At 39.2% G+C, this 22,604-nt stretch overlaps 1 protein-coding gene across 9 annotated transcripts in view; it reads left to right on the top strand.

The window, feature by feature from the left end:
• The window catches only part of LOC108048012 (MAGUK p55 subfamily member 7), a 67,487-nt gene that overhangs the window by 27,319 nt on the left and 17,564 nt on the right, over positions 1-22,604 (top strand). For 4 of the 9 annotated variants that reach the window (XM_044461338.1, XM_044461335.1, XM_044461336.1 and 1 more), the window contains exons 5-6: positions 6,689-7,879; positions 8,486-8,757. In XM_044461338.1, coding sequence (XP_044317273.1) covers positions 6,689-7,879; positions 8,486-8,757 — 1,463 coding nt within the window. Of the gene's footprint in view, positions 1-6,688; positions 7,880-8,485; positions 8,758-14,761; positions 14,801-15,737; positions 15,979-22,604 lie in introns of those variants that run through there. The other 5 variants (XM_044461340.1, XM_044461337.1, XM_017128465.2 and 2 more) reach the window with 4 other exon arrangements.

Below are 22,604 nucleotides of genomic sequence, written 5' to 3'. Positions count from 1 at the left end.
GAAAAACACACCAAAGATCCTTATGAAATTTGGTATGTCGGATAGATTGACCAAATAAAAAACCAATACAAAATCCCAATTTCCTAACTTTAAAAACACCAATGTTATGGCATTTCCGATCGTTCAGTTATATGGCAGCTATAGAATATAGTCGACCGATCCTTTTCAAATTTGGTAGGTCAGATTGATTGGCCAACTATAGAACCCATAAAAAATCCCAACTTCCTAACTTTAAAAACACCAATGTTATGGCATTTCCGATCGTTCAGTTATATGGCAGCTATAGAATATAGTCGATCGATCCTTTTAAAATTTGGTAGGTCAGATTGATTGGCCAACTATAGAACACATAAAAAATCCCAACTTCCTAACCTTAAAAACACCAAAGTTATGGCATTTCCGATCGTTCAGTTATATCGCAGCTATAGGATATAGTCGACCGATCCATATGAAATTGGGAACGTCGGATTGATTGGCCAAAAATACAATCCATAGAAAATCCCAACTTCCTAACTTTACAAACACCAAAGTTATGGCATTTCCGATCAATCAGTTATATGGCAGCTATAAGATATAGTCGGCCGATCCTTATGAAATTCGGCATGTCGGATTGATTAGCCAAATATAAAACCCATAGAAAATCCCAACATTCTAACTTTACAAACACCAAAGTTATGGCATTTCCGATCAATCAGTTATATGGCAGCTATAGGATATAGTCGGCCGATCCTTATGAAATTCGGCATGTCGGATTGATTAGCCAAATTCAAAACCCATAGAAAATCCCAACTTCCTAACTTTACAAACACCAAAGTTATGGCATTTCCGATCGTTCAGTTATATGGCAGCTATAGGATATAGTCGGCCGATCCCGGCCGTTCCGACTTATATACTGCGTGCAAAGGAAAGAAGGGTGTGTGCAAAGTTTCAATTCGATATCTTGAAAACTGAGAGACTAGTTCGCGTAGAAACAGACAGACGGACAGACAGACGGACAGACAGACGGACAGACGGACAGACGGACAGACGGACAGACGGACATGGCTATATCAACTCAGGAGGTGATCCTGATCAAGAATATATATACTTTATAGGGTCGGAAATGTCTCCTTCACTGCGTTGCACACTTTTGACCAAAATTATAATACCCTCTGCAAGGGTATAACAAGAAAGGAAAGCAAACTTCGGGCGGAGCCGAAGTTGATATACCCTTGCAGAATATTCTGTAAATTATATTCTCCAAAATTATTCGTGCCAATAACAATTCTAAATTAGGTTTAAAGTTAAATCTGAAAAACACACCAAAGATCCTTATGAAATTTGGTATGTCGGATAGATTGACCAAATAAAAAACCAATACAAAATCCCAATTTCCTAACTTTAAAAACACCAATGTTATGGCATTTCCGATCGTTCAGTTATATGGCAGCTATAGAATATAGTCGACCGATCCTTTTCAAATTTGGTAGGTCAGATTGATTGGCCAACTATAGAACCCATAAAAAATCCCAACTTCCTAACTTTAAAAACACCAATGTTATGGCATTTCCGATCGTTCAGTTATATGGCAGCTATAGAATATAGTCGACCGATCCTTTTCAAATTTGGTAGGTCAGATTGATTGGCCAACTATAGAACCCATAAAAAATCCCAACTTCCTAACCTTAAAAACACCAAAGTTATGGCATTTCCGATCGTTCAGTTATATCGCAGCTATAGGATATAGTCGACCGATCCATATGAAATTGGGAACGTCGGATTGATTGGCCAAAAATACAATCCATAGAAAATCCCAACTTCCTAACTTTACAAACACCAAAGTTATGGCATTTCCGATCAATCAGTTATATGGCAGCTATAAGATATAGTCGGCCGATCCTTATGAAATTCGGCATGTCGGATTGATTAGCCAAATATAAAACCCATAGAAAATCCCAACATTCTAACTTTACAAACACCAAAGTTATGGCATTTCCGATCAATCAGTTATATGGCAGCTATAGGATATAGTCGGCCGATCCTTATGAAATTCGGCATGTCGGATTGATTAGCCAAATTCAAAACCCATAGAAAATCCCAACTTCCTAACTTTACAAACACCAAAGTTATGGCATTTCCGATCGTTCAGTTATATGGCAGCTATAGGATATAGTCGGCCGATCCCGGCCGTTCCGACTTATATACTGCGTGCAAAGGAAAGAAGGGTGTGTGCAAAGTTTCAATTCGATATCTTTAAAACTGAGAGACTAGTTCGCGTAGAAACAGACAGACGGACAGACAGACGGACAGACAGACGGACAGACGGACAGACGGACAGACGGACATGGCTATATCAACTCAGGAGGTGATCCTGATCAAGAATATATATACTTTATAGGGTCGGAGATGTCTCCTTCACTGCGTTGCACACTTTTGACCAAAATTATAATACCCTCTGCAAGGGTATAACAAGAAAGGAAAGCTAACTTCGGGCGGAGCCGAAGTTGATATACCCTTGCAGAATATTCTGTAAATTATATTCTCCAAAATTATTCATATGATGCATTCTTAATAGTCATAAAAAATCCCAACTTCCTAATTTTAAAAACACTATAGTTATGAAATTTCCTATCGTTCAGTTATATGGCAGCTGTAGGATATAGTCGGCCGATCCTTATGAAATTTGGTAGGTCGGATTGATTGGCCAAAAATTAAACCAATAGAGAATCCCAACTCCCTAGTTTAACAAACACCAAAGTTATGGCATTTCCGATCAATCAGTTATATGGCAGCTATAGGATATAGTCGGCCGATCCTTATGAAATTTGGTATGTCGGATTGTTTGGCCATATATAAAACCCATAGTAAATCCCAACTTCCTAACTTTACAAACACCAAAGTAATGGCATTTCCGATCAATCAGTTATATGGCAGCTATAGGATATAGTCGGCCGATCCCGGCCGTTCCGACTTATATGCTGCGTGCAAAGGAAAGAAGGGTGTGTGCAAAGTTTCAATTCGATATCTTTAAAACTGAGAGACTAGTTCGCGTAGAAACAGACAGACGGACAGACAGACGGACAGACGGACGGACGGACAGACGGACAGACGGACAGACGGACAGACGGACATGCTTATATCAACTCAGGAGGTGATCCTGATCAAGAATATATATACTTTATAGGGTCGGAGATATCTCCTTCACTGCGTTGCACACTTTTGACCAAAATTATAATACCCTCTGCAAGGGTATAATAAAAACAGCAGCTGGGGGGAGAAAGAGAAAGAGTAAATGCAAATCAAATATGTGGGTAATTGAAAGTGAACGCTGCAATCCAATTTGCATGTGCGAGCACAAGAGTGAGTATATTCAGTTGGGACTAATAAAGCGATTCGCGCTTCAAAGTTGCACAACAGCGATCCCTGAGATTAGCTACACAAAAAAAATATGTGTGCATAATATCTAGAAGATATATGGGGTATTGAATATGAAATATATATGTACATATCTACGATATCTGTCTATATATGTGGGGTATTATTTTATGTCCATTGAAACATTAAATGTAATTTATAGGGATTTAAAAAAAAAATCGATATCAATATTAAATAATTATTTTTCTCATTATAATTAAATAACCGGAGAGAATTTTCTTCTAATTTGATTTGACTTTTAACATAGAAATTTCATAGATAATGAAGATAAAAGTACACCTATGTGTTGAAACCACCAATAGTCCAAGACACAGTTTCCATTTCAATAAATTAATACTGTGCTCTTTATTTTTTCCCGTGTAGGTTTGCTTGTGACATTTTTTTTATCTGTTGGCCAGCAAAAAATGTCGGTGAATAAATACATTAGCTATTCACTGAGCGTACTCACAGTTTTGTTGCGTTTACAGTTTAAGCACAAAAGATCGTGCCGAATGAAATGACTTACGACGAATTTAAATGTAAATTACATCGATTACATATTGGATTTTCATTGATTTGTGAATTCCTAGCTTTAAATCATTGTTACTGCTTATCTTTAATAACGGAAATTCAAGGCAATACATTTATTTGCAATCCTATTGTAATCTTAATGAATCATGTTTCATTCTTGAAAGAACACACCTAGTGTTTAGTACAAAGAATAAACAAGTACCATTATTTAATTTGAAAATTCAAATCGTTACAGTACAACAAGGGCGTTCACTTTTGAAGGGTTCCAAAGAGATTCAATTCAATCTTTGAATCTTTTTGTGCCCTATGATTTGGTCACTCGTTTGGTTAGCAAATGGAAAATGGTTAAATGCGGAGTTTGAGAGTCACTGGGAGGTATGGATGGTATTCCACGCATAAACCGCACCAATCGCAATCCCCGATCCCCCTATCCCCCTATCCAGATCCCCCCCCCATACCTCTAGCACTTTTTAAGCGCATCAAGTGCTTTTGTCATCATCGTCATCACAGTTGAACGCTCCAACAATTGCTTTCAGTTCTCCGGACGTCGACTGGTCTGGGGGTCAGGTGCGGTTCGTTTCAGCTCGGATCCGGGGATCTGCGTTGGGTTGGGCTGGCTTGGATTGGGTTGGGTTGGGTTACTCCATCGGGAGTGGGCACCTGGATTGGTAGTGAATCGCGCGGCGGGGGGAGGGTCTTTTTTGTCTAGGATGCGCTAGAGTGCCGCTGCGGGGCCTTATCGAGAGCAGTGAGTCAATCGTTTGTTGCCAAGCCAACCGAACAAATGATTTTGCATACACAAACAAACGTGAATATGCATATCGGTATACAGAGCACCTGAAAAAATTAAGAATTAATTGCTTGGGAATTCAATAAAGAATTTGTTGACAATTGAATTCCATGGATTGAGAAGGGAACTATAACAAATACTAAATTTGGCCAGATCCTTCTTGTTGCATTCTTACTTTTGATAAGCTTGATTTGGATGAGAATAGATAGACTCATTTATTTCTACTGCATAATTCTACTTTCTGAATTCGGGTAAAACTTGACTTGTATGCAATTAATTTTAGAGATCACAAAAGGTTTCTAGTCTAAAGAATTAATCATACTTTATTTAAACTATCTAAACATAACTAGAAACCTTGATATTATACTAAGCTATATTGGATTAGTCTGTTTTTAAACTTGGATCTTTAAGTGTTTGATTTTGTTTTTTGCTTGGCTTAGAATAATATGAGGATTATTTTTTTCCGTGCATATATGCATCGATTTATCCGATAAGTGTTGAAGTGCGTAGGAGTGACGGTTGGGTGGGATTGGGATTTGGTTGGTGCACGGTATATGGTATATGGAAACTGGGAACTGGGAGCTGAAGCTGCGAGTGAAGCCACGGCACTTCACTCCGCCATCGAGAATCCACAAGCCGATGCGGTAGACTGACAAACCGACTTGGCTGTCAATAATCCGATAAAATGCGAACAAAAAATACGCTCACGGCGGATAGGTGATTCTGGGTGGTTACTGGAGAAAAAAAAAACCATACCATAATACATACCATCGAGAGTGAAGTGAAAATGTGCCACAAGCGTTAAGTACGTATGGAGATCCCCCTGCTCGGCGTGTGTTTTTTCTTCACTTTTTTGTAGTCCCCCAACTTAGACATCTCATCCTCAGGTAATTGCATCAAAAGAGACCCATAATTCAACTTGTTCATTTATTTTCACTTTTTTTATACTGACACTTAGCTATTGGCATTAGGGCGTGAGTTAACCTGCAAAAGAAGGTTAAGGCCAATTGGATTGGATAGAATGGATGGGGTATAAAGGCGTCTTAATTGGCTGATTTTGAGGGGGCGACGACAGTTTGACAAGCACTGGAATGGGGTTCTGGATGTGGATTGCAGATTGTGGGTGCAGCTCTGTGGGTTTGGGCCACCCACATACAAAAATACCTGGCCCCAGACGCAGACACACCCACACACACACACGCCTGCCGCTCAGCCACATCCATTATGTGTTCGTCGCATTAATAATTCATATTTCATTAGGGGAACAGCATCAATATACCCATGACTTCGGGGGGGCGTGGCAGGGGGCAGGCGAAGGGAGAGTGGGGGCGTTACTTGGAATTTGATTGATTTGCATATATGCGAAACGAAGCCTGTCAGCGGCGTTAAATGACAGTTTTAAGTTTTTATTTATTTTTCGGGTATGCCGTCACTATCAAAAGTGCAAAAAGTGGGGTCAGTTGATAGTTTGCCAATCTGTTTGGGCAATCAATACAATCGTTATTGTAATCGTTTTTACTTGGCTGGTTTTGCTTAAATTGATGCGGAGGAAAATATTGTTTAAAAGAGGAATGGAAATTCAATCCAGCATTTTAACGATGATGAAATGGCAAGTGCCATTCTTTTGACAGCCTTGCGCTTATTTTCAAAACAAAATGGTTTTTATTTTTATAGAATAGCAATGTAATAAAAATGAGTTAAAAGCAATCAAATAAATTAAGAATTATTCTATTTCAAAAGCTTGTTTTGCCATTTAAACATAACAACATGTATATAAATTATATTTATATCATGATAACATATTTTTGATGCAGATCGAAAATAACTCAAAAATATATATGTTTCGAAAATATTTTGGGATTTAGTTTGTGCTCTTTTTAGTTTATATCTGTGAGTTTCGATAAGCACCGACTTAATGCCTTCCTTCCTTTTCAACATCTTTGCTTTGCCTTGTTGCTTGTTGGATGGATGTAGCTGCAGCAAACGAAGAGCGGTACTGCAACAAGTCAGCGGCAGGACCTCAGCTTCCTGAACGAGTCGACGCCGATCTATGTGACGTCCTTCACCAGCAACCAGATCACCTGCAGCAGCTCCACCATGACGACGGCCACCGCCGGAGGACCGATAAGTGCACCATCGCTGGCCCCGACGACGGCCACCACCACCGTGCCCACGGCATCGTCGCACACCACCACGGTGGTGGCCCAGATCGAGCATGGGGCAGCATCGGCGCTGGTTAGTGCCGCAGTGGCCGCGGCCACCGCCGCCGATCGCAATGCCAATAACACCACCTCGGCGGCCCTGAAACAGACTGTGAATTGCATTGGCAATAGCGCCGCCAGCACGGCCAGCACCACCGGTAGCTCCACCAGCAGTGCCACGGGTCACATTTACCAGACCAGCCAGGCGCAGCAGCAGCAGTTGCAACAGCTGCAGCAGCAACTTGCGGCAGCAGCGGCGGCAGGGAAGCCCCTTCAGGCCAAGTCCCTGCTGGCCAGCAGCTTGCAACATCTCGCCGAGGAGGTGGACAACGAGGATCTGGACGACGATGACGATGTGGATGGGGCCAACTACTGTGGCATCACCTACATCAGCTACAACAACAAGCATGCCCAGTTGCCCACGACGACGTTGCCGGCCACCACCGCTTTGCCAGCGGCAGCTGCCACTTTGGCCACCACCGCAGCGATCCACCACCAGAGGCAGCAGCAGCACCACCATCATCAGAATTATCCAGGAGGAGGAGGAGCAGTTGCAGTTGCATCTTCTGGCAATCAACTCAATCGAGCCACTGCACCGGCACCACTGCAACTTGGAGGTCCTGTGAATCCCAGTTTTGTGGATGCCCAGACATCCACTTCACCGCTGATGGCCAGTTGCGAGATTAGGATGCAGCAAGATCCGCCAACGGAGCGGCATGTCCATGGCACCACCACTCCGAAAACGGAGTACTCCACGGCCATTTCCAGTGGCCAATTGCAGCAGGCCTTTGCCGAATTGCAGCTGCACTCCAGCAACAATAATGCAACACAGCAACAGCAACATTTACTTTTAAGCAACAACAATAATAGCAATAATTCAATGGCAGCGGCACAAACAACGGCATCTCTAATGAAGAATTGTGATCTACTGATATCGAACAATCTGTATCCACCGAGAAGAGAGGTGATTTTGCCCGGTTCAGTTTTTCTTTCTTTGGAAATTTGTTCTCTTGTTAACATTTGGTCTGATTGATTGCATTTATTTTGATTACGTTTTGTAGAGTTTATTGGTAGGGTTTGTCAAAGAACTTATTTGATCCCAATTTATTTAATTTCGATATTAATTAAAGTGAGTTTCTTCAGATTTTGTCTCCCTTTGGTTTCTCCTTTCGTTTCAATTCATTTAAAGGAAAATTCAAAATTGTTTCCTAAAATTGTCCATTTTGTTTGTATTTTATCTTACATTTATTTTATTTGTCAAAGAAATTATTTGATTTATGTTTCTTTGAATGTTGTGCATATTCGAAGTTTATTGAGAATGCAAGTAATTTATAGATTAAGTTAACCTAATTTCTATAATATTTATATTTATTATCTTTAAGTGATGTTTTTAAGGAAATTTAAAATATTATTTTCGGTTTTCAAGGTGTTTTATAGAATGTATCGATTGACCTTAAAATATTTGTATTGTGAATACCGTTTATGAAAAGTTAATTTGTCTGTTATTTTTCCATTTGCTTTCTCTGTTTGTATTTATCTCTACCTAATTTACATATTCCTTCTTCCACAGTTACTAGAAGACGTCATCGTCCATCAAGCCAGTGATGTCTATTCATACGGCACGAGTGCAACAGCAGCAATCGCCAGTAGCAGCAACAGATCACAACAGCAACATCAGTTGCTGAGTGCCGCCTACGAGTTGCAGCAGCAACAACAGCAACAGCAACAGCAACAGCAATTGCAACTGCAACAGCACCAACAGAACAGTCCCACAAGTAGCATATCAATAGGAAGAACTGAACTTTTACTGGGCGATCAGAGTCTGCGACAGGATCCCAAAGGGTAAGTTCCGAACTTATTTGCCTATTATAGAAAACACAATATGTTGTAATGCAACTAGTTTTAAGGACAACAGCTCTGATGGATATCCTGAAAGCAACTAGCAATGTTAGAAACGTTATTATTGCTTCACATATTAATATTAAATCTTTGGACCATCAGTCATTTATACATTTTATTTAGATCTGACTGTTTTTGAGTCATTGCCTGCTGCTAACTGATCTCTGAGTAAACATATATAGCCTACCCTGCAGGCGATTTCCGGGAACAATGCTTCTCAAACTGCAAATTTTTCGTGTTTTGTCTGCTGATTTATTTGACCAACACTGAGAGCGTGTTTGTGTTCCTGTGTTTGCATTTTATGAAGCATTTATTATCGCTCCTCGCCGCTCTTTTTTTCACAGCAATGGCCCTCCGGCTTGAATGGAATTTTTCGCGTTGCGGAAATACCCAACATGTGGCTCACACACACCCAAATGCACTGACACACTGAGCTAGCTCAGTTTTTATGACTGCTTATTTATTTACTCGCTCTGCTTGCTGGGTTTTCCACCTGGCTGGATCGCAACAGCTCCGCCCTGCATTTACATTCGCATCCGCATCCGCGCCAGCATCCGCATCCGCATCCTTATTCGCACTCCGCCTTTGGCCATCGCTGACATTTTTCACACATATTTCCCAGTGCTGGCACTCTGCCCCTCTCGTTTTGATACTACACAACTGCACTCGTTCGTCCTTGCCAAACGAACCTGTTGTGATTTCGTCCTCAGGCACAAACTATCTACCAACAGTAACGGGCAAATTAATAGAACTCATCATTGCTTGTGTACAAAATTAGAGAAATGCCCCTAATTGGAATTATCTTAGTTACATATAATTCCAAAAGCTTAATCCATTTTTCCCAGCAGCATAAATTAGCGCAATAATTTCGCTTGGTCTAAAGAATCTTTAAATCAAAAACCTGGTGGAATTTTTAAAAAAATATCTTAGCTCACTTTTAAACATTGATATATGAGAACACCTTGATTTGTATTGTATTCAAACAACAAAGTGTTGTCTTTAGGCATTTTAGTTTAAAAAAACAAATAAATTAAAATTCGATTTAATTTTTACTCATTTTCCCAAATCGGTATGCTCTATTTTTGGCCCACACTGTGGGCTTGCCTATAAGTGAAGCCAGAATCCTTTTATCCCCGCCCAAAACATCCACCCCCACCACCCCTTTTAAGCACGTGCGCTTTCATTTTATGCTCATTATTAATTAACGAGTTATTTTCCTCGCCCGGCGACGAATATTTATACATTTTTAATCGATTTTTCCGTTCTTGACTGCCGCCAGAGCGTTCGCTATTTGGCGGCGATTGCACAGTTTGGTGGCCATTGATATGGTATATATATGTATATATATATATAGCAATTAGGCCGATGGGGTCGCCGTTTTGCGGTTCAGTTTGTGGTCAGTGTCAATCCACGATGACCCATCCAGCTGTCTCGCTCTGTGGCCTCGGTGTCCTCTTTGGGCGCCCATCGTCCACAATTGAAAACCTGCTGACTAATCAGTTGCAGACAGTGACAGCCCACAAACATTGCCGATGACCATGATGATGATGTCCAGTGGCGTGCCACAGAAAAGGGTTTACCATTAAACCATTAAACAATATGCGAAAAATAGGATATATTGTTGACCACTTTTCAAATGTAAGGACCATAACCCTTAAATTGTATGGTAATTAAGACCTTTTCTTTACTTAAGTACCATCGGTATTAAAAAGTAAATCACGATTAAGAATATTTCCAATATATCATGACGTTTACACGACTAACAAATTTAGTATAATAAAAGCCTCCCCTTTTGAGGCGCCCCTGTTGACGACACTTGATACGGCGATGCATTGTACTCGATGTGCATTATCTACGAGTAGTAGTTGTGTGCTGTGCATTTGTGCTGCCTGCCAAACTGTCACACTGATGTATGTACTCCCCTCCGGAACCCCTCAAATCTGATCCGTACCCCCCTTGATATATCCACTCATCTCGACATCGACAGGGACATCGGTTGACAACAATCAATGCTCGATGACATTTCTCTTTCTCGGCTTTTTGTTTGGTTGAATGGGAAAGTCAAGTAGAGGTGGGATTTTCTGAAAATGATTTAGATTCGCTTTCTGTTTTCGTGCCGTGTTTAAATGACCGTTTGCTTTCCAGATTTCAAAACATTTTAGTGCCTATTTCGAAATAATGAATATACATATATGGTTTCACACTCAAATTATGCATTGCCTATATTTATAAATTTTAAGTTTCGTATTCTTTGGCATAAATCATAACCATTTGACGTTATAATGAAAAACTTTTAATTTCAAACAAATCGATGAAATATTTTAAACAATTTGTAGACAAATTTTAAAAAATATAAACTAGCTCATAAGATCAATGAAAGTCTTAGAAAATTATAAGAGAATCCCATATAAAATCTAACTAAACTCTGAAGTAAATATGAAAGTAGATCAAGGGTTATTAGAAAGAATTTAGTATATTATGATATTGAGGAATTCCCCCAATGATTAACTGGCAGTGCTGCTAAAACTGTAAGAAATTGACCAGACAGCTAGAGAATTCCGCCCGATTCTTCTTTGGCATGCGAGCCATGTTTTGGATGTGCGGTTTCTCATTTGGACTTGGAGACCTCAGACTTCAGACTTGGGATCGCGGCAAACGGGCTCTGGGCTTAAAAATTCTGGGCACGCGCATGCGCAGCATTTTTTATGCTGTCCGCTTGTTGTTCTTTTCGAGTTTTGCTCTGCCTTTTCTGTAGCTTCGTTGAGGTAGGACTTAACTTTGGGAATTAGAGAAAAAGGGGGATTTGTTTTGGTGAGGGAAAGCGAAAAGGAGGGGAGCTACCAAGCTGGTCACTTTCCCATGGGAGCTGAGGAAAATCAATTAAAGGTGCCGCCATTAACTAATCTCTCGCTCTGTCTCTTTCTCTCCCTGTCTATGGCCATCTCCCTTGCTCAGCTGGCTAGCCAAAAATGTAATTAAATCATTAATTTCCTGTCGTTTTGAGGCAGCCTTGGCAATAACAAAAATGATGGTCTACATGTTGGTGTTACACCAACAGCAAAAAAGGTCTTCGGAATACAGTCGAGTTTTCGTATATCACAATTTTCCGGCCTAGTAAAGTGCAAGTTCTTCGTAAAAACATAAAACAATATATTAGTTAAGTACAGATTTTTGTAATATACCCTAATTGTCACCTTTTTTGTAATTCTTTGAATTTTGTAATATAAAAGTTTTATTATATATTATTTTTTTGATATGTTAAATCATTAAAACTACTTTTGACAATTCGAATTTATTTATCACAACAATAGAGTAATAATAGTTTCCTACTCAACCAAAAGTCCTTGAGCTTGGAGTTTACATATGTACCGAGGCTCAACTGTAGTGTATGAGCGAGAGGGAAAAAAGATAAGAAGTAGAGCCAAGAAGCCCGAAGGACTTGCCTGTTATTTGCACAGCAACAAACTAAAAAAGTAAAGCGCATAAAAAAGTTGGAAGAATATTCTACAAAATAAAATCATATTTGTGTTGCCATGTGTGGCACACAAGCAAACACACAAGCTTGTAACTTGAGATAAATCCGTTATAATAACTCTGGGCATCTGGGCTGGATATATACATATATACATATATGCGATATCCATAAAAATGTGGATGCACACACACTCGCATTCAAGCTCAAGTGTGTTGATTGTATCTTTGTATCTTTGGAGGATGCTTATCTCTGTATCTTTGGAGCTTCTCTTCTCTCTTTTTCTCACTCTCTCTCTTTCGCAGGTAAGCCTAGCAATCAACGTTTTGTTTGCCTCTTGTTTTTGTTTTGCTTTTGTTCGCCGAGTGTACGTTGTTGGGAGTGTGTATGTATGATTGTGAATCTCTTCTCTATATTTACCTGTTACCTGTTGGCCCTTCTCTCTCCTTCCCAATCGCTCTTCATCCTCCTCCTTCTCTTCGTTCGTCATTAGCCTGTGCCTTTTCGTGGGATCTCCAGGCAGCGAATGAGCAACGAAAACAAACGAAACTTGAGCCAAATGTGGAGACTATTTGAAAAATTCATCGGAAAAAGTTTGAAGATTTTGTAAAACGAAGTGTATACATTTGAACTCAAATATTTGGGTTTAATTATACAATTTTACTTTAGTTATAGTTGTTAACACCACTTACAATTTTTAAGTTTAAAATTCTTCTAAATGTATGCTGGAAGAAATAAAACCTTGTTGTCTTATTTGCAATCATTCAAGAGTACTTGTATAATTTCATAACGTTTTTTAAAGATGTGATACATACAACCGATCTGATTATCTGAGTTCAATTAAGATGACAATCTGCAATCGACTGTCTTGTCTTTTCCACTGTGTAGTCTTAATTGGACGAGTTGCTTTTAATTGCTGACCCAGTAGCAAGTGCCTCTTGAACGGAAATAAAATAAATATCGTTTAACGGCAAACGGAAATTAAACGGACTGTGTCTGTGGTCAGAACAGAAATCGACTAGACTGCAATTAAAAAATTGTAATATGCAGTGGCTTTTATTACACATTATAAAAATGTTTTTTTATAACAACACCAGTCAAACCTTAGTAACTATATAAATCTAAGAACAGAATCAGTTGGAGGGTTGAATTTTCAGAGTTCGATGTTGTTATTATTTATATTCTGAGCTCTGCAAGTGGATGGTAAATAGTCGACAGTTTTCTACCTGTATACTCCCCCGAATTGCGTTTGTTCCCTCTTCCGCTCCGGCTCTCTTTGCACAGCTCTCTATTGGAGATCCCTGATTCATTCTCGGGAGTGATACATTCTCACCTGAGGTCCCAGCTTCGATTTTGATTTCCATCTCAATCTTGGGGCAAGGCTTTCGATTCTCCCGAAAAAACGAGAGAATCGGCATACATATACATACTTCGCCGTTGAGTCACGTACCCATACACACACAAACACACCTTTTGTTCTTTTTTGTGGCACAATGGGCTTAACAATGTATATATGCAGAAGAGTACAAGTACGGGATGTATGTGTACCTTTTTGTACCTGCTCTATAGCTGCTCTTCCTCTTCTTCAGCCGGGTTCACTTACAAGGAACGCCAAGGGAGCAAGAGTGCTTAACGAACTTTGCGAGGGAGCAAGAGTGCTTAACGAACTTTGCGAGGGAGTGTCGACTAAATGATCTTTTTTCAACAATCCCTTTATTCCATGAAAGTTGGTGTGCGGAATGCCTTTAGTTTCGGATTTCGGATTTATTCACACTTTGAGATCTTTCCATATGAATTTATAAAGTAAAATATTCTCAATAGTTGTAGCAAATTTCACTGAAATAACTATTTTTGAATTACTTTTTTTTGTCTTATAGTTTGCTTATATTAAATGTAAATATGATCAAGATTTATGTGAAGCGTACAACACATTCTTTTCTGTAATAAAAAATAATAAATAAATTTAAAAAAAAATTGTTTATTGTATGAATATTATCATACAAGTTACCTTTTAAAATATATGTACAATATCAAGAAGCCTAAAATATTGTGAGATCTACTTTGACGTGATCCTTTGATTTGGCGATGCAGGGTATCCCTGTTTCGCAGTTGCCCCAATTTGCGGCTCTTCGGATTTGCTATTTCTATTCCTGTGCGCCTCTTTCGCCTGTTTGCACACTTGAATATGTTGCTATTGTTTGCTCCCCTCTCAGCTATGCACACATACATTAAGACAAGCACACACATGCATATATGTGCAGGGCCTCAGCGAACACACACGCATATCCTGGGGCGATTGAGCGCGTTGCACTTGCGCTGCTTGAACATTTCAAAAAGGCGGACGACAGGTAGACTCTCTTACACACACCCCCCCGCAAACACACACACACACAGTCACGCTCTCTGCCTCTCTCTCTCTTTTTTTTGAGCAGCGCTGCCAGCTATTTTCTGCTTTATTTTCAGCTCGGCTTTCAGGTTTTTTCATTCTATGCCTGACTTTGTTCGTATCGCGAGGTAAAAACGCGTCTGTTTTTAGTGCCACTACAAGCTGCCACAAAACAACAACAATAACAAACAAAAATAATAACAAATACAGAGTGCGGCGACAATGTTTTAAGCATTGAGTATGCAACAGCATTTAACCGTTACTTAGCTGCACGATCGATTAGCAACAACAAAAACAATCAAAGTACAGTGGTTCTAACTCATTAAATTGCAATTAAAAGTGGAGAAAAAAAAGAAGCAGCAGCAAAACAAACGGTTAGCCTACGTTGCCAGATCGTTGCCTTGTTTTTTTTTTAAATTTTTTTCCTGTCTGCAAAGTGAAAGAAAAGTGGCGAAAACTATTTATGTGTGCGTGTGTGAGTTTTGGACATGCAACATGCAACTTGGTCAGTTAAATGTTGCTATTGTTGTTGTTGTTGCTAGTTGCAGCCACCTTTCGAAAGTGTTAAACGCAACGAAAGAAACAGACAAAGTCCAGTAGTGAGAGGAACACAGTAGATATCAGTTAAGACTTAAAAATACGCATTACAAAAAAAATCAATTAATGTTAATTTTGATTAGTTTTGTAGACAAAAAAAGTCATCTTAAATATTAAATTTAAAGATTTCCAATACCTCTATGCCATAAAAAAGTAACGTTAAACTTATGTTTAAAAATTAAGTCTTAAAAATGTGATTAAGATTTTTTAAGTTCTTAAGTGCAAATGTGATCTTAAATAATTCTCTTTAATGTCATTCAAAATAGCAATTTCTTAAAATACTTATCAATTTTTTTTAAAGAATAATAAATAACAAAAATAAACATTTTGTTTGTTTAACAAATTGACAAATTTGTTTGTTCATAGTAAGGAATCTTATTTTAAGTCGCTAAAAATTTGTGTTTTTGTTACCCAATATCTACTGTAAATCTTATTTGCTTTTTTTGTTGACTATTGTTGTTGCCATGGCGCAGGCGCACCACCTATTCATGTTTTATTCAAACATTTTTTTTTTATAAAACCCAATTTTGTTTTGTTTTTCGTGCGTGTTAAAGCGGCCGAAATGAGTAAATCGAAAGGATAAAACTACAAAAAGGCAATATTAAGAAACCAAAAAAAAATTACAAAAGAAAGTGGAAGAGAGGGAAAGGCAAAAAAATAGAGAGGCAGATATCTAACGGATTACCGATATGCGCATCCTAAAGCAATGGTGAGTGTTGTTATTGTTTTCCCCATTGTTAGAAGGGTTTAACATTGAGAACCGCCCCTCCCCAGAAAACCCCTTTTCTCCCACAGAATCAGGTATATTAACAGACATCCGTCTTTTTTGTTGTTCTCGACAATCAACACCTCCAAAACAACTCTCCATTGTTATTGGGTGGAAAAACAAAAATAGGCATACACGGAAAACTTTTGATACCGCTTGGGAGTAGTAAGATTTTTCCTTAAAGAAATACAAAATATACCTCTAAAAGGTAAATTTTAATCACAAAATATTTAATCTTATTTATTTTAATCACATCAGGTCCACAATAAACAAATATTATTGAAATTTGCTAAAAAAATGTTTTCTAAATTTTTATGATTTATCGTATCAAATCGCATCCCTTCATTGGACTGCAAAATCTTAGCTAGATTATTAATCTTACCATAGCAAACAAAAAATATCTAATATATTTCTGTGTACAGAGCGGAAGAGCGATTGTTATCTAGATATATATTTATCTGTATTCACGACTCGGTTGGCTGTATCTCATAGATACATTTCGTATGCAAAACACGAGGGGCGGCCAAAATATTTCGTGATCTACGCTGCCGCAACTGAAGTGCAGTCATACATAATTCACCCCGCTTAAAGCCCGCATTCCGATAGTTCCGATATTATAATGCCACAATTATATAATCGCTTTCGTTTGTGCGGGGAAAAGCAATTTTCTGGACGAATCTCCGCAGCAAATAGTTTCTCACCTTGTCTGTGGGCACAACGGTGAAGGGATTCAGAAATTGAGGCAGCCCACAAAACCCCCACCCACTCCGCTATTTTCCCCAATTTCCCCGCGTCAATTTCGGGAAACTCTAGAAGAAGAAGGAGGGGGAGTGGACAGGAAAGTCTTAGCATGCCAAGGTGGTTTTCGGATTGGAAGGGGCAGGAACAGAATGTTGACCAGAAACCACAACGAAAATGCGCAAAATTGGTAGAACAATAATTTGAGCAATAATTTACCAGGTAAATTGCAACAGAAGGCGAGAGAGATGAGCTGGGAATGAAAATGGGTATGGATAATGAGACAAGGCAAAAGGAAATAAATTGATTTGGACAAAATAGAAAGAAAGAGATGATTTGGCACAGATATTTCCACAAGCAAACATTACAATTCGCAATCAAGAAACTATTCAAATAAGGTATTCATCAAAAGACGGCGTTAAAATGACTTATTTTGGGTGAAAAAGACAAGAAGTTCTGTTCGTTTCTTGCAGCTTTTTTTAAACTCCTTTTCATTTAAACAGTTCATATATAATTGGTTGGTTATCTTGGAAACTTCAGCTGCTTGAGGAAAACAATAAAATGATTGAACAATTTTGAAGGACAATGCACAAATTAAGAGCCGCCCACACAATGACTTTATATTGAAGAATCGATTTCAATTGTGTTCTGCGAAGCAAGAGAATTATTGGAAATCATGTGAATCAATCTAAAGTGCCTTTTGATTTGGACTTGCGAGGAACAAAACATTTCCGGATGACGTCAAGCTAAGATCCAGCCTGAAATTTAAGCCCACCCACGGCAAGCCAAAACGCACCCTCTTCCACCTCCGATCCCATCCCCAATTTCACCTGTGCGCAATCAGGACTCTCACAGCTGAAAACTGCACGCAATCAGGACTCTCACCTCTTTTCATCTCGGAATTACTCTGGCTTCTTGGGGAAAAGCCCCTGGGAAATGAGGACGAGGGCTTGGATAGTAGGGATTTCAATGCACAAGTGCAGCCCACAATCAATTAAGTTTCATTTCAATTTGCCAAATGGCAAAATGAGTTCGACTGAACTTTAATTGAACGCCCACATTAGCCACGCCTCACGCCCCGGAAAATGGAAAATTAAATTTCTGCTGGATGGGTGGCACAAAAGTGTACACCTCTGTATATGTATATACTGCATTCACCCCCTTTCGGCCAAAAGAGCTTTTCACCTTGACTGCCTTTGTGTTTAGGTTTTAATTAATTCTTAAGAAATTTCCCAACCTGACCATTATTTGCTTATGAATTTCACTCGGGCATTTCCAGGAAAACTTTTTTGAAAGCATGAGGGGAAAATTGGAGTGGCGAATCGAGTGTGCAATTGAGCGGCATCGATGATGCGATTGCGATTTCGATTGCAAATTTTCCAAGAGCTGAGTTAACACAGAGAGAAACATCACAATTAGTTTTGATATCATTGATTCATCATTTTTGTTAAATCAATTTTAAGCTTGAATGCTTAATATGAATAGGGTGAGAATTTTTAAAATTATAATTATAGTAATCTTTGGCGATAGCAAGATATTTTTTTAAAATGATTGATTAATGTTCTAGCTAACCTTTAAAATTCTTAATAAATATAGATAAAGGTAAATTGTCTAGTGTAAGGTAATTTTTTTATCCGTGCTATAACTATTGGTTATGGCATTACTTTGGCTTTTGGTTTGCTCGGCAATTAAACCAGCTCCAATTGCTATTGCCACTTCCATTTCCACTTCCATTCCATTCCCATGTGGCTGGCTGCCTTGGCAATGAATAATTCAAATGGAATGCCAGCCTCAGCTTCAGATGAATGGCTCCCCGCATGCAAACCCCAGGGTTTTCCTCGCTTCTGCTTATTTAACACTTTTCCTTGAGGCACGGTGCACACAACCGCAATCCATTACGATCTCTCAGTTTGAGTTTCATTTCGAGTTTTCGAGAGAACCCAGTTCTCGGTTCTCGGTTCTGAGTTGTAAATCAAATTGAGTTCTGTGCCTGACCACGGTTACACCCACAAATTGTGGTCGATTGATTGAAGAGGCTCTACCTGGATAATGGGGAACGAAGAATGGGAATTGTGGTCTGGAATTCGAGGCAACCGGGTGACTCATGGCTGCCACTTCCGCTGCAAATAAGCCTCTTCCGGTCCCGCCCCCCAGCGATTCCCAGCTCCGTGTTCCCGATTCCCAATGCCCGTTTCTCGGACTGCACCTGTTCCAGCCACTTGTTGCATGCCCTCAAGCATGAACCCTCCCAAAATCGTTGGCGATATCGGAGTGTAGGGGACTTCCCCGTCCACCTGTTGCTATCATTCGTGTCGCTCTGAATGCAATTGCGGTTGGAGTAATAGCATCAAGTATGTAAGCCTGAAATGGTCAACAACTTAGTAGTCATAATTGGACGATAGATAGGAGAATAAATCTGGTTTTTGGTTAACAAAAATAAAAACCATTTAATATTTTTACCAAAATTTGTTTTTATATCAATATTTACTGACCTTTTTACCTATCTTGCATTATTTTTAGCATAATTATGTTGCCACTAACTCTTTGTTGTATAGTCTTACATAGGTATAAAATTTAATACTGTGCTTGCATTTAGTAAGCAGTAAGCCATTCCATTGTCCGCAATTGTAAATTAACCCCTAACCCCCACACTTTTGTCTCGTGCTCGCTTGCTGGCCGTAAACAATTAACATGTCGCATGTAGCTGTCGTGCAGCAACACAGCAGCAGCAACAACAATGTGTGTCGCTCTTCTGGTCAGTTGCTCATACCCACACACACACACATACACACACAGATACGGATGCAGATGCAGATACAAATATACACAGACGGACAGCTGGACAGCTGGAAATGCAAAATACATTTAATAATTTCCCCCATGTGTTGTTTGCGTTTATCTGCCTCCTTTCATCGCCGGCTCGCTGCCCCGCCCCCTTTTCCGACCGCCCTCCATCCTGGCTAATTGCCATCCTTAACCCACGGCGATATGCACTGAAAAAAGAAAGGAAAGCATTTTTAACTTAAAGTTCGGAAAGTGACTTTCAATCACAGCGCCAATGGTTTCATGTTATTTAAAAGATTATTTAATTTAAAAAAAATGTATTATTGGTTTGAGTAAATTTGAGGTTGACTTCTTTTTATTTATTTAAACACTAAAGTAAATACAATTGCAAAGTAAATAATATGTAAGCCAATTTTTTCCCAAAAAAACTAATTAAATTATATAAATTTCAAGGTAAAATCTGTGTATTTATCAAATAGGTTGGGAAATAGTTAATGGTGATTTTGTATCCTACAAAAAGATAATGTCCCGAATTACAATCATTGATTACTTATATTGACTTACAATCTATAAAACAAATTAGGGCAGTTGTATGATTAACAATTTGAATGAAATAAAAGTCCGAATTTGCAATACAATGAAAGCCACATTGTGCAGATAATAAAAAGTATTTAGATTTTGCCAAGGAAATTTTTAAAATATTTCTGCAACTGACAAAAGGACATGGCAATGCAGCAAAATGCCACTGCCTTGTCATCGATGTATGAATCGTTGTGGTCTTGCATTGCCCACTTTGACAGCTCCGTTGGTTTCCTTAACCGCCCACCCACTGGACACCACCCACCGCCCACTCCCCCGCCGGGTTATTGATGACCCAGCAGGGGGCTGGCATGGTGGGGGATGGGGGTTTAATGGGGGATATTTGTGGGTATTTCGCATTGTTCTGCTTGTTATGACACAGATACAGATTCAGATGCAGATATGGATGGGGCCGGAATTGAGGCTTGGGGAATGGGGATTGGGGAATGGGAATGGGAATGGGAATGGGTATGCGAATACCAATGGGGTCATTAGAGAGGGAATGTCGTGGTGACAATCAGATGCGTGACAGATAGCTGCCGGCTATGGACGCTGCTAATTGCTGGCAAAACAATGACATGACGAGCTGATTGATATGGCACTCGTATCCTCGTCACTAATTTGCTTGGCGAACAGTTTTGATGTTTAATGTTTTTGTATGTATATATGCGCCATAATTGAATTGATTCGATCTCTGAAAAGCGCTTTTTAGTTGCAAGTTTTTAAGGGTTTGAAAGTGGTTTATACATAATTTGTTACATTCTTATATTTCTTATATTTTATGCCCCAAAGGTACAACATTTAATTAACTATTGTATTTGAAATCATTTTCAATTAGTCAAAGCTCCTAAAGAAATTATAAACAAAGATACATAGCTAAAAGGAACCTACAGAAAAAAGAGCTGAAAAACTTTTTTCTACGGGACTAATCGAATGTCTTGAGAAAATTGCTACTCAAAGGTCTATAGATTGGTGTGGGGATAAAAATAGGAGTGGGCTAGCTGACCAGCTGTTGCAGTTGCTGTTGCTGATGTTGCTGCCGTAGATGCAATGGTTGTTGCTAATATCGCTGCTGTTGCCAGACGACTGGCCTTGGTCTGTTCTTGATGTCAAAGCCAAAGGCATTTTAATTCGTTTATGCGCGTTTTCACCCCGCTCCGCATGCCGCCAATCCCCCGTCTTTTCTTCTCGTCTGTTCGACTCATTTGCACTGTCCGTTAACTTGACTCCAATCACTCATCCCCCCCCCAAACCGTTTCCGTTTCAGACCCCCATTTGGAGCCGCTTTAAAGCCCCCTTTTCGAGCTTCTCCAGCTGGTTCTCCTCCCATTTCTGGTCTTCTGCTGTTACGCAAATTGAATTGTCTCGCCCGTTGTCGTTGTCTCGTGTTGGACTCACATTCCCTCCATCGCCATCGCCATCTCCATTTCCATCTCCATCTCATCTCCCTGTTCTTGGCCGTAAGGGAGCCATCTTGGCCATCTTGTCGTCGTTGCATTCTCCAGAAATCGGTTTTTAATGCCTTGCACCGTCATTGTATGGAAGGCCCTCTCTATGAGAAAAGAGCTGAGGAAATGCTGGATAAGGAGAAAGTGGAGCTCTGGGTGCACACAGAAAAGAATATCGATCATTTAATTATAATGGAATGGTTATTGTGGTATTGTAAAGGTTATAATTTCACGCGTTCTTATCTCTGTTAAAGGATTGTGAAATCTGAAATGCTTAACGGTTTTATAATCCCAAGAAAAGTCAAATAATATATCTGCATTAAAAACATTATTAAATGAATATAATATTTGAATGTTTTCGACAAAAAAAAAAAAACAAAAAATTCAAAACGAAAAAATTGTGTATAATTCAAAAAATTACTAATTTTTTTCTGTTAAAGAGATTGCCAATTGTCTTAAGAATAATCGAAAATAAATTTGTTTTCTGGTCACCGGGGCACAACCATAAATTGTGCATTAAAAAATAAAATTTTTTTTTAAATTACCTTTTTAGAAAGTGTTAAAGAAAGAACCAAAAATTATATTTGACAATTTTTTTTAAAATTACTTATGGTTAATTGACCCTTTTAAATAAAGTTTGCATTGCTAAAAAAATACTTTTAATTGTAATAATTTAAGACATTAAGCTATGTAAAGAATGTTTTTTGAACTGGAAATCTCAATATGATATTCTGCTTTGTTTGTGGGTGGGTCACGTACTGCAGCTCCCCTGCTGCTGCTTGTGACGTTCATCAGGATCCAGAGGGACCAAAGGGAGGGGGGTGGCGACGTAGATGGAGACGGAGTTGGGGTTACGACTGCACTCTGATGTCGTTGCCAGGCTGCGGCGGCTGAAATTGCTTTTGTCGCATCAGCGCCTGGAAAAGGGCGATAAAGCGATTGGGGGTGACGGCTGAAAGGCAGTGCATACTTCTAGGCTGGTCCGGCATTAAATCCACTTTGAGCTTTTTGCAATTAGCC

This window comes from Drosophila rhopaloa, unplaced genomic scaffold (assembly GCF_018152115.1).
Source record: "Drosophila rhopaloa isolate 14029-0021.01 unplaced genomic scaffold, ASM1815211v1 contig_3, whole genome shotgun sequence".
In the NCBI taxonomy this organism is placed as follows: Eukaryota; Metazoa; Arthropoda; class Insecta; order Diptera; family Drosophilidae; genus Drosophila; species Drosophila rhopaloa.
This window is presented reverse-complemented; position numbering and strand designations above follow the sequence as displayed.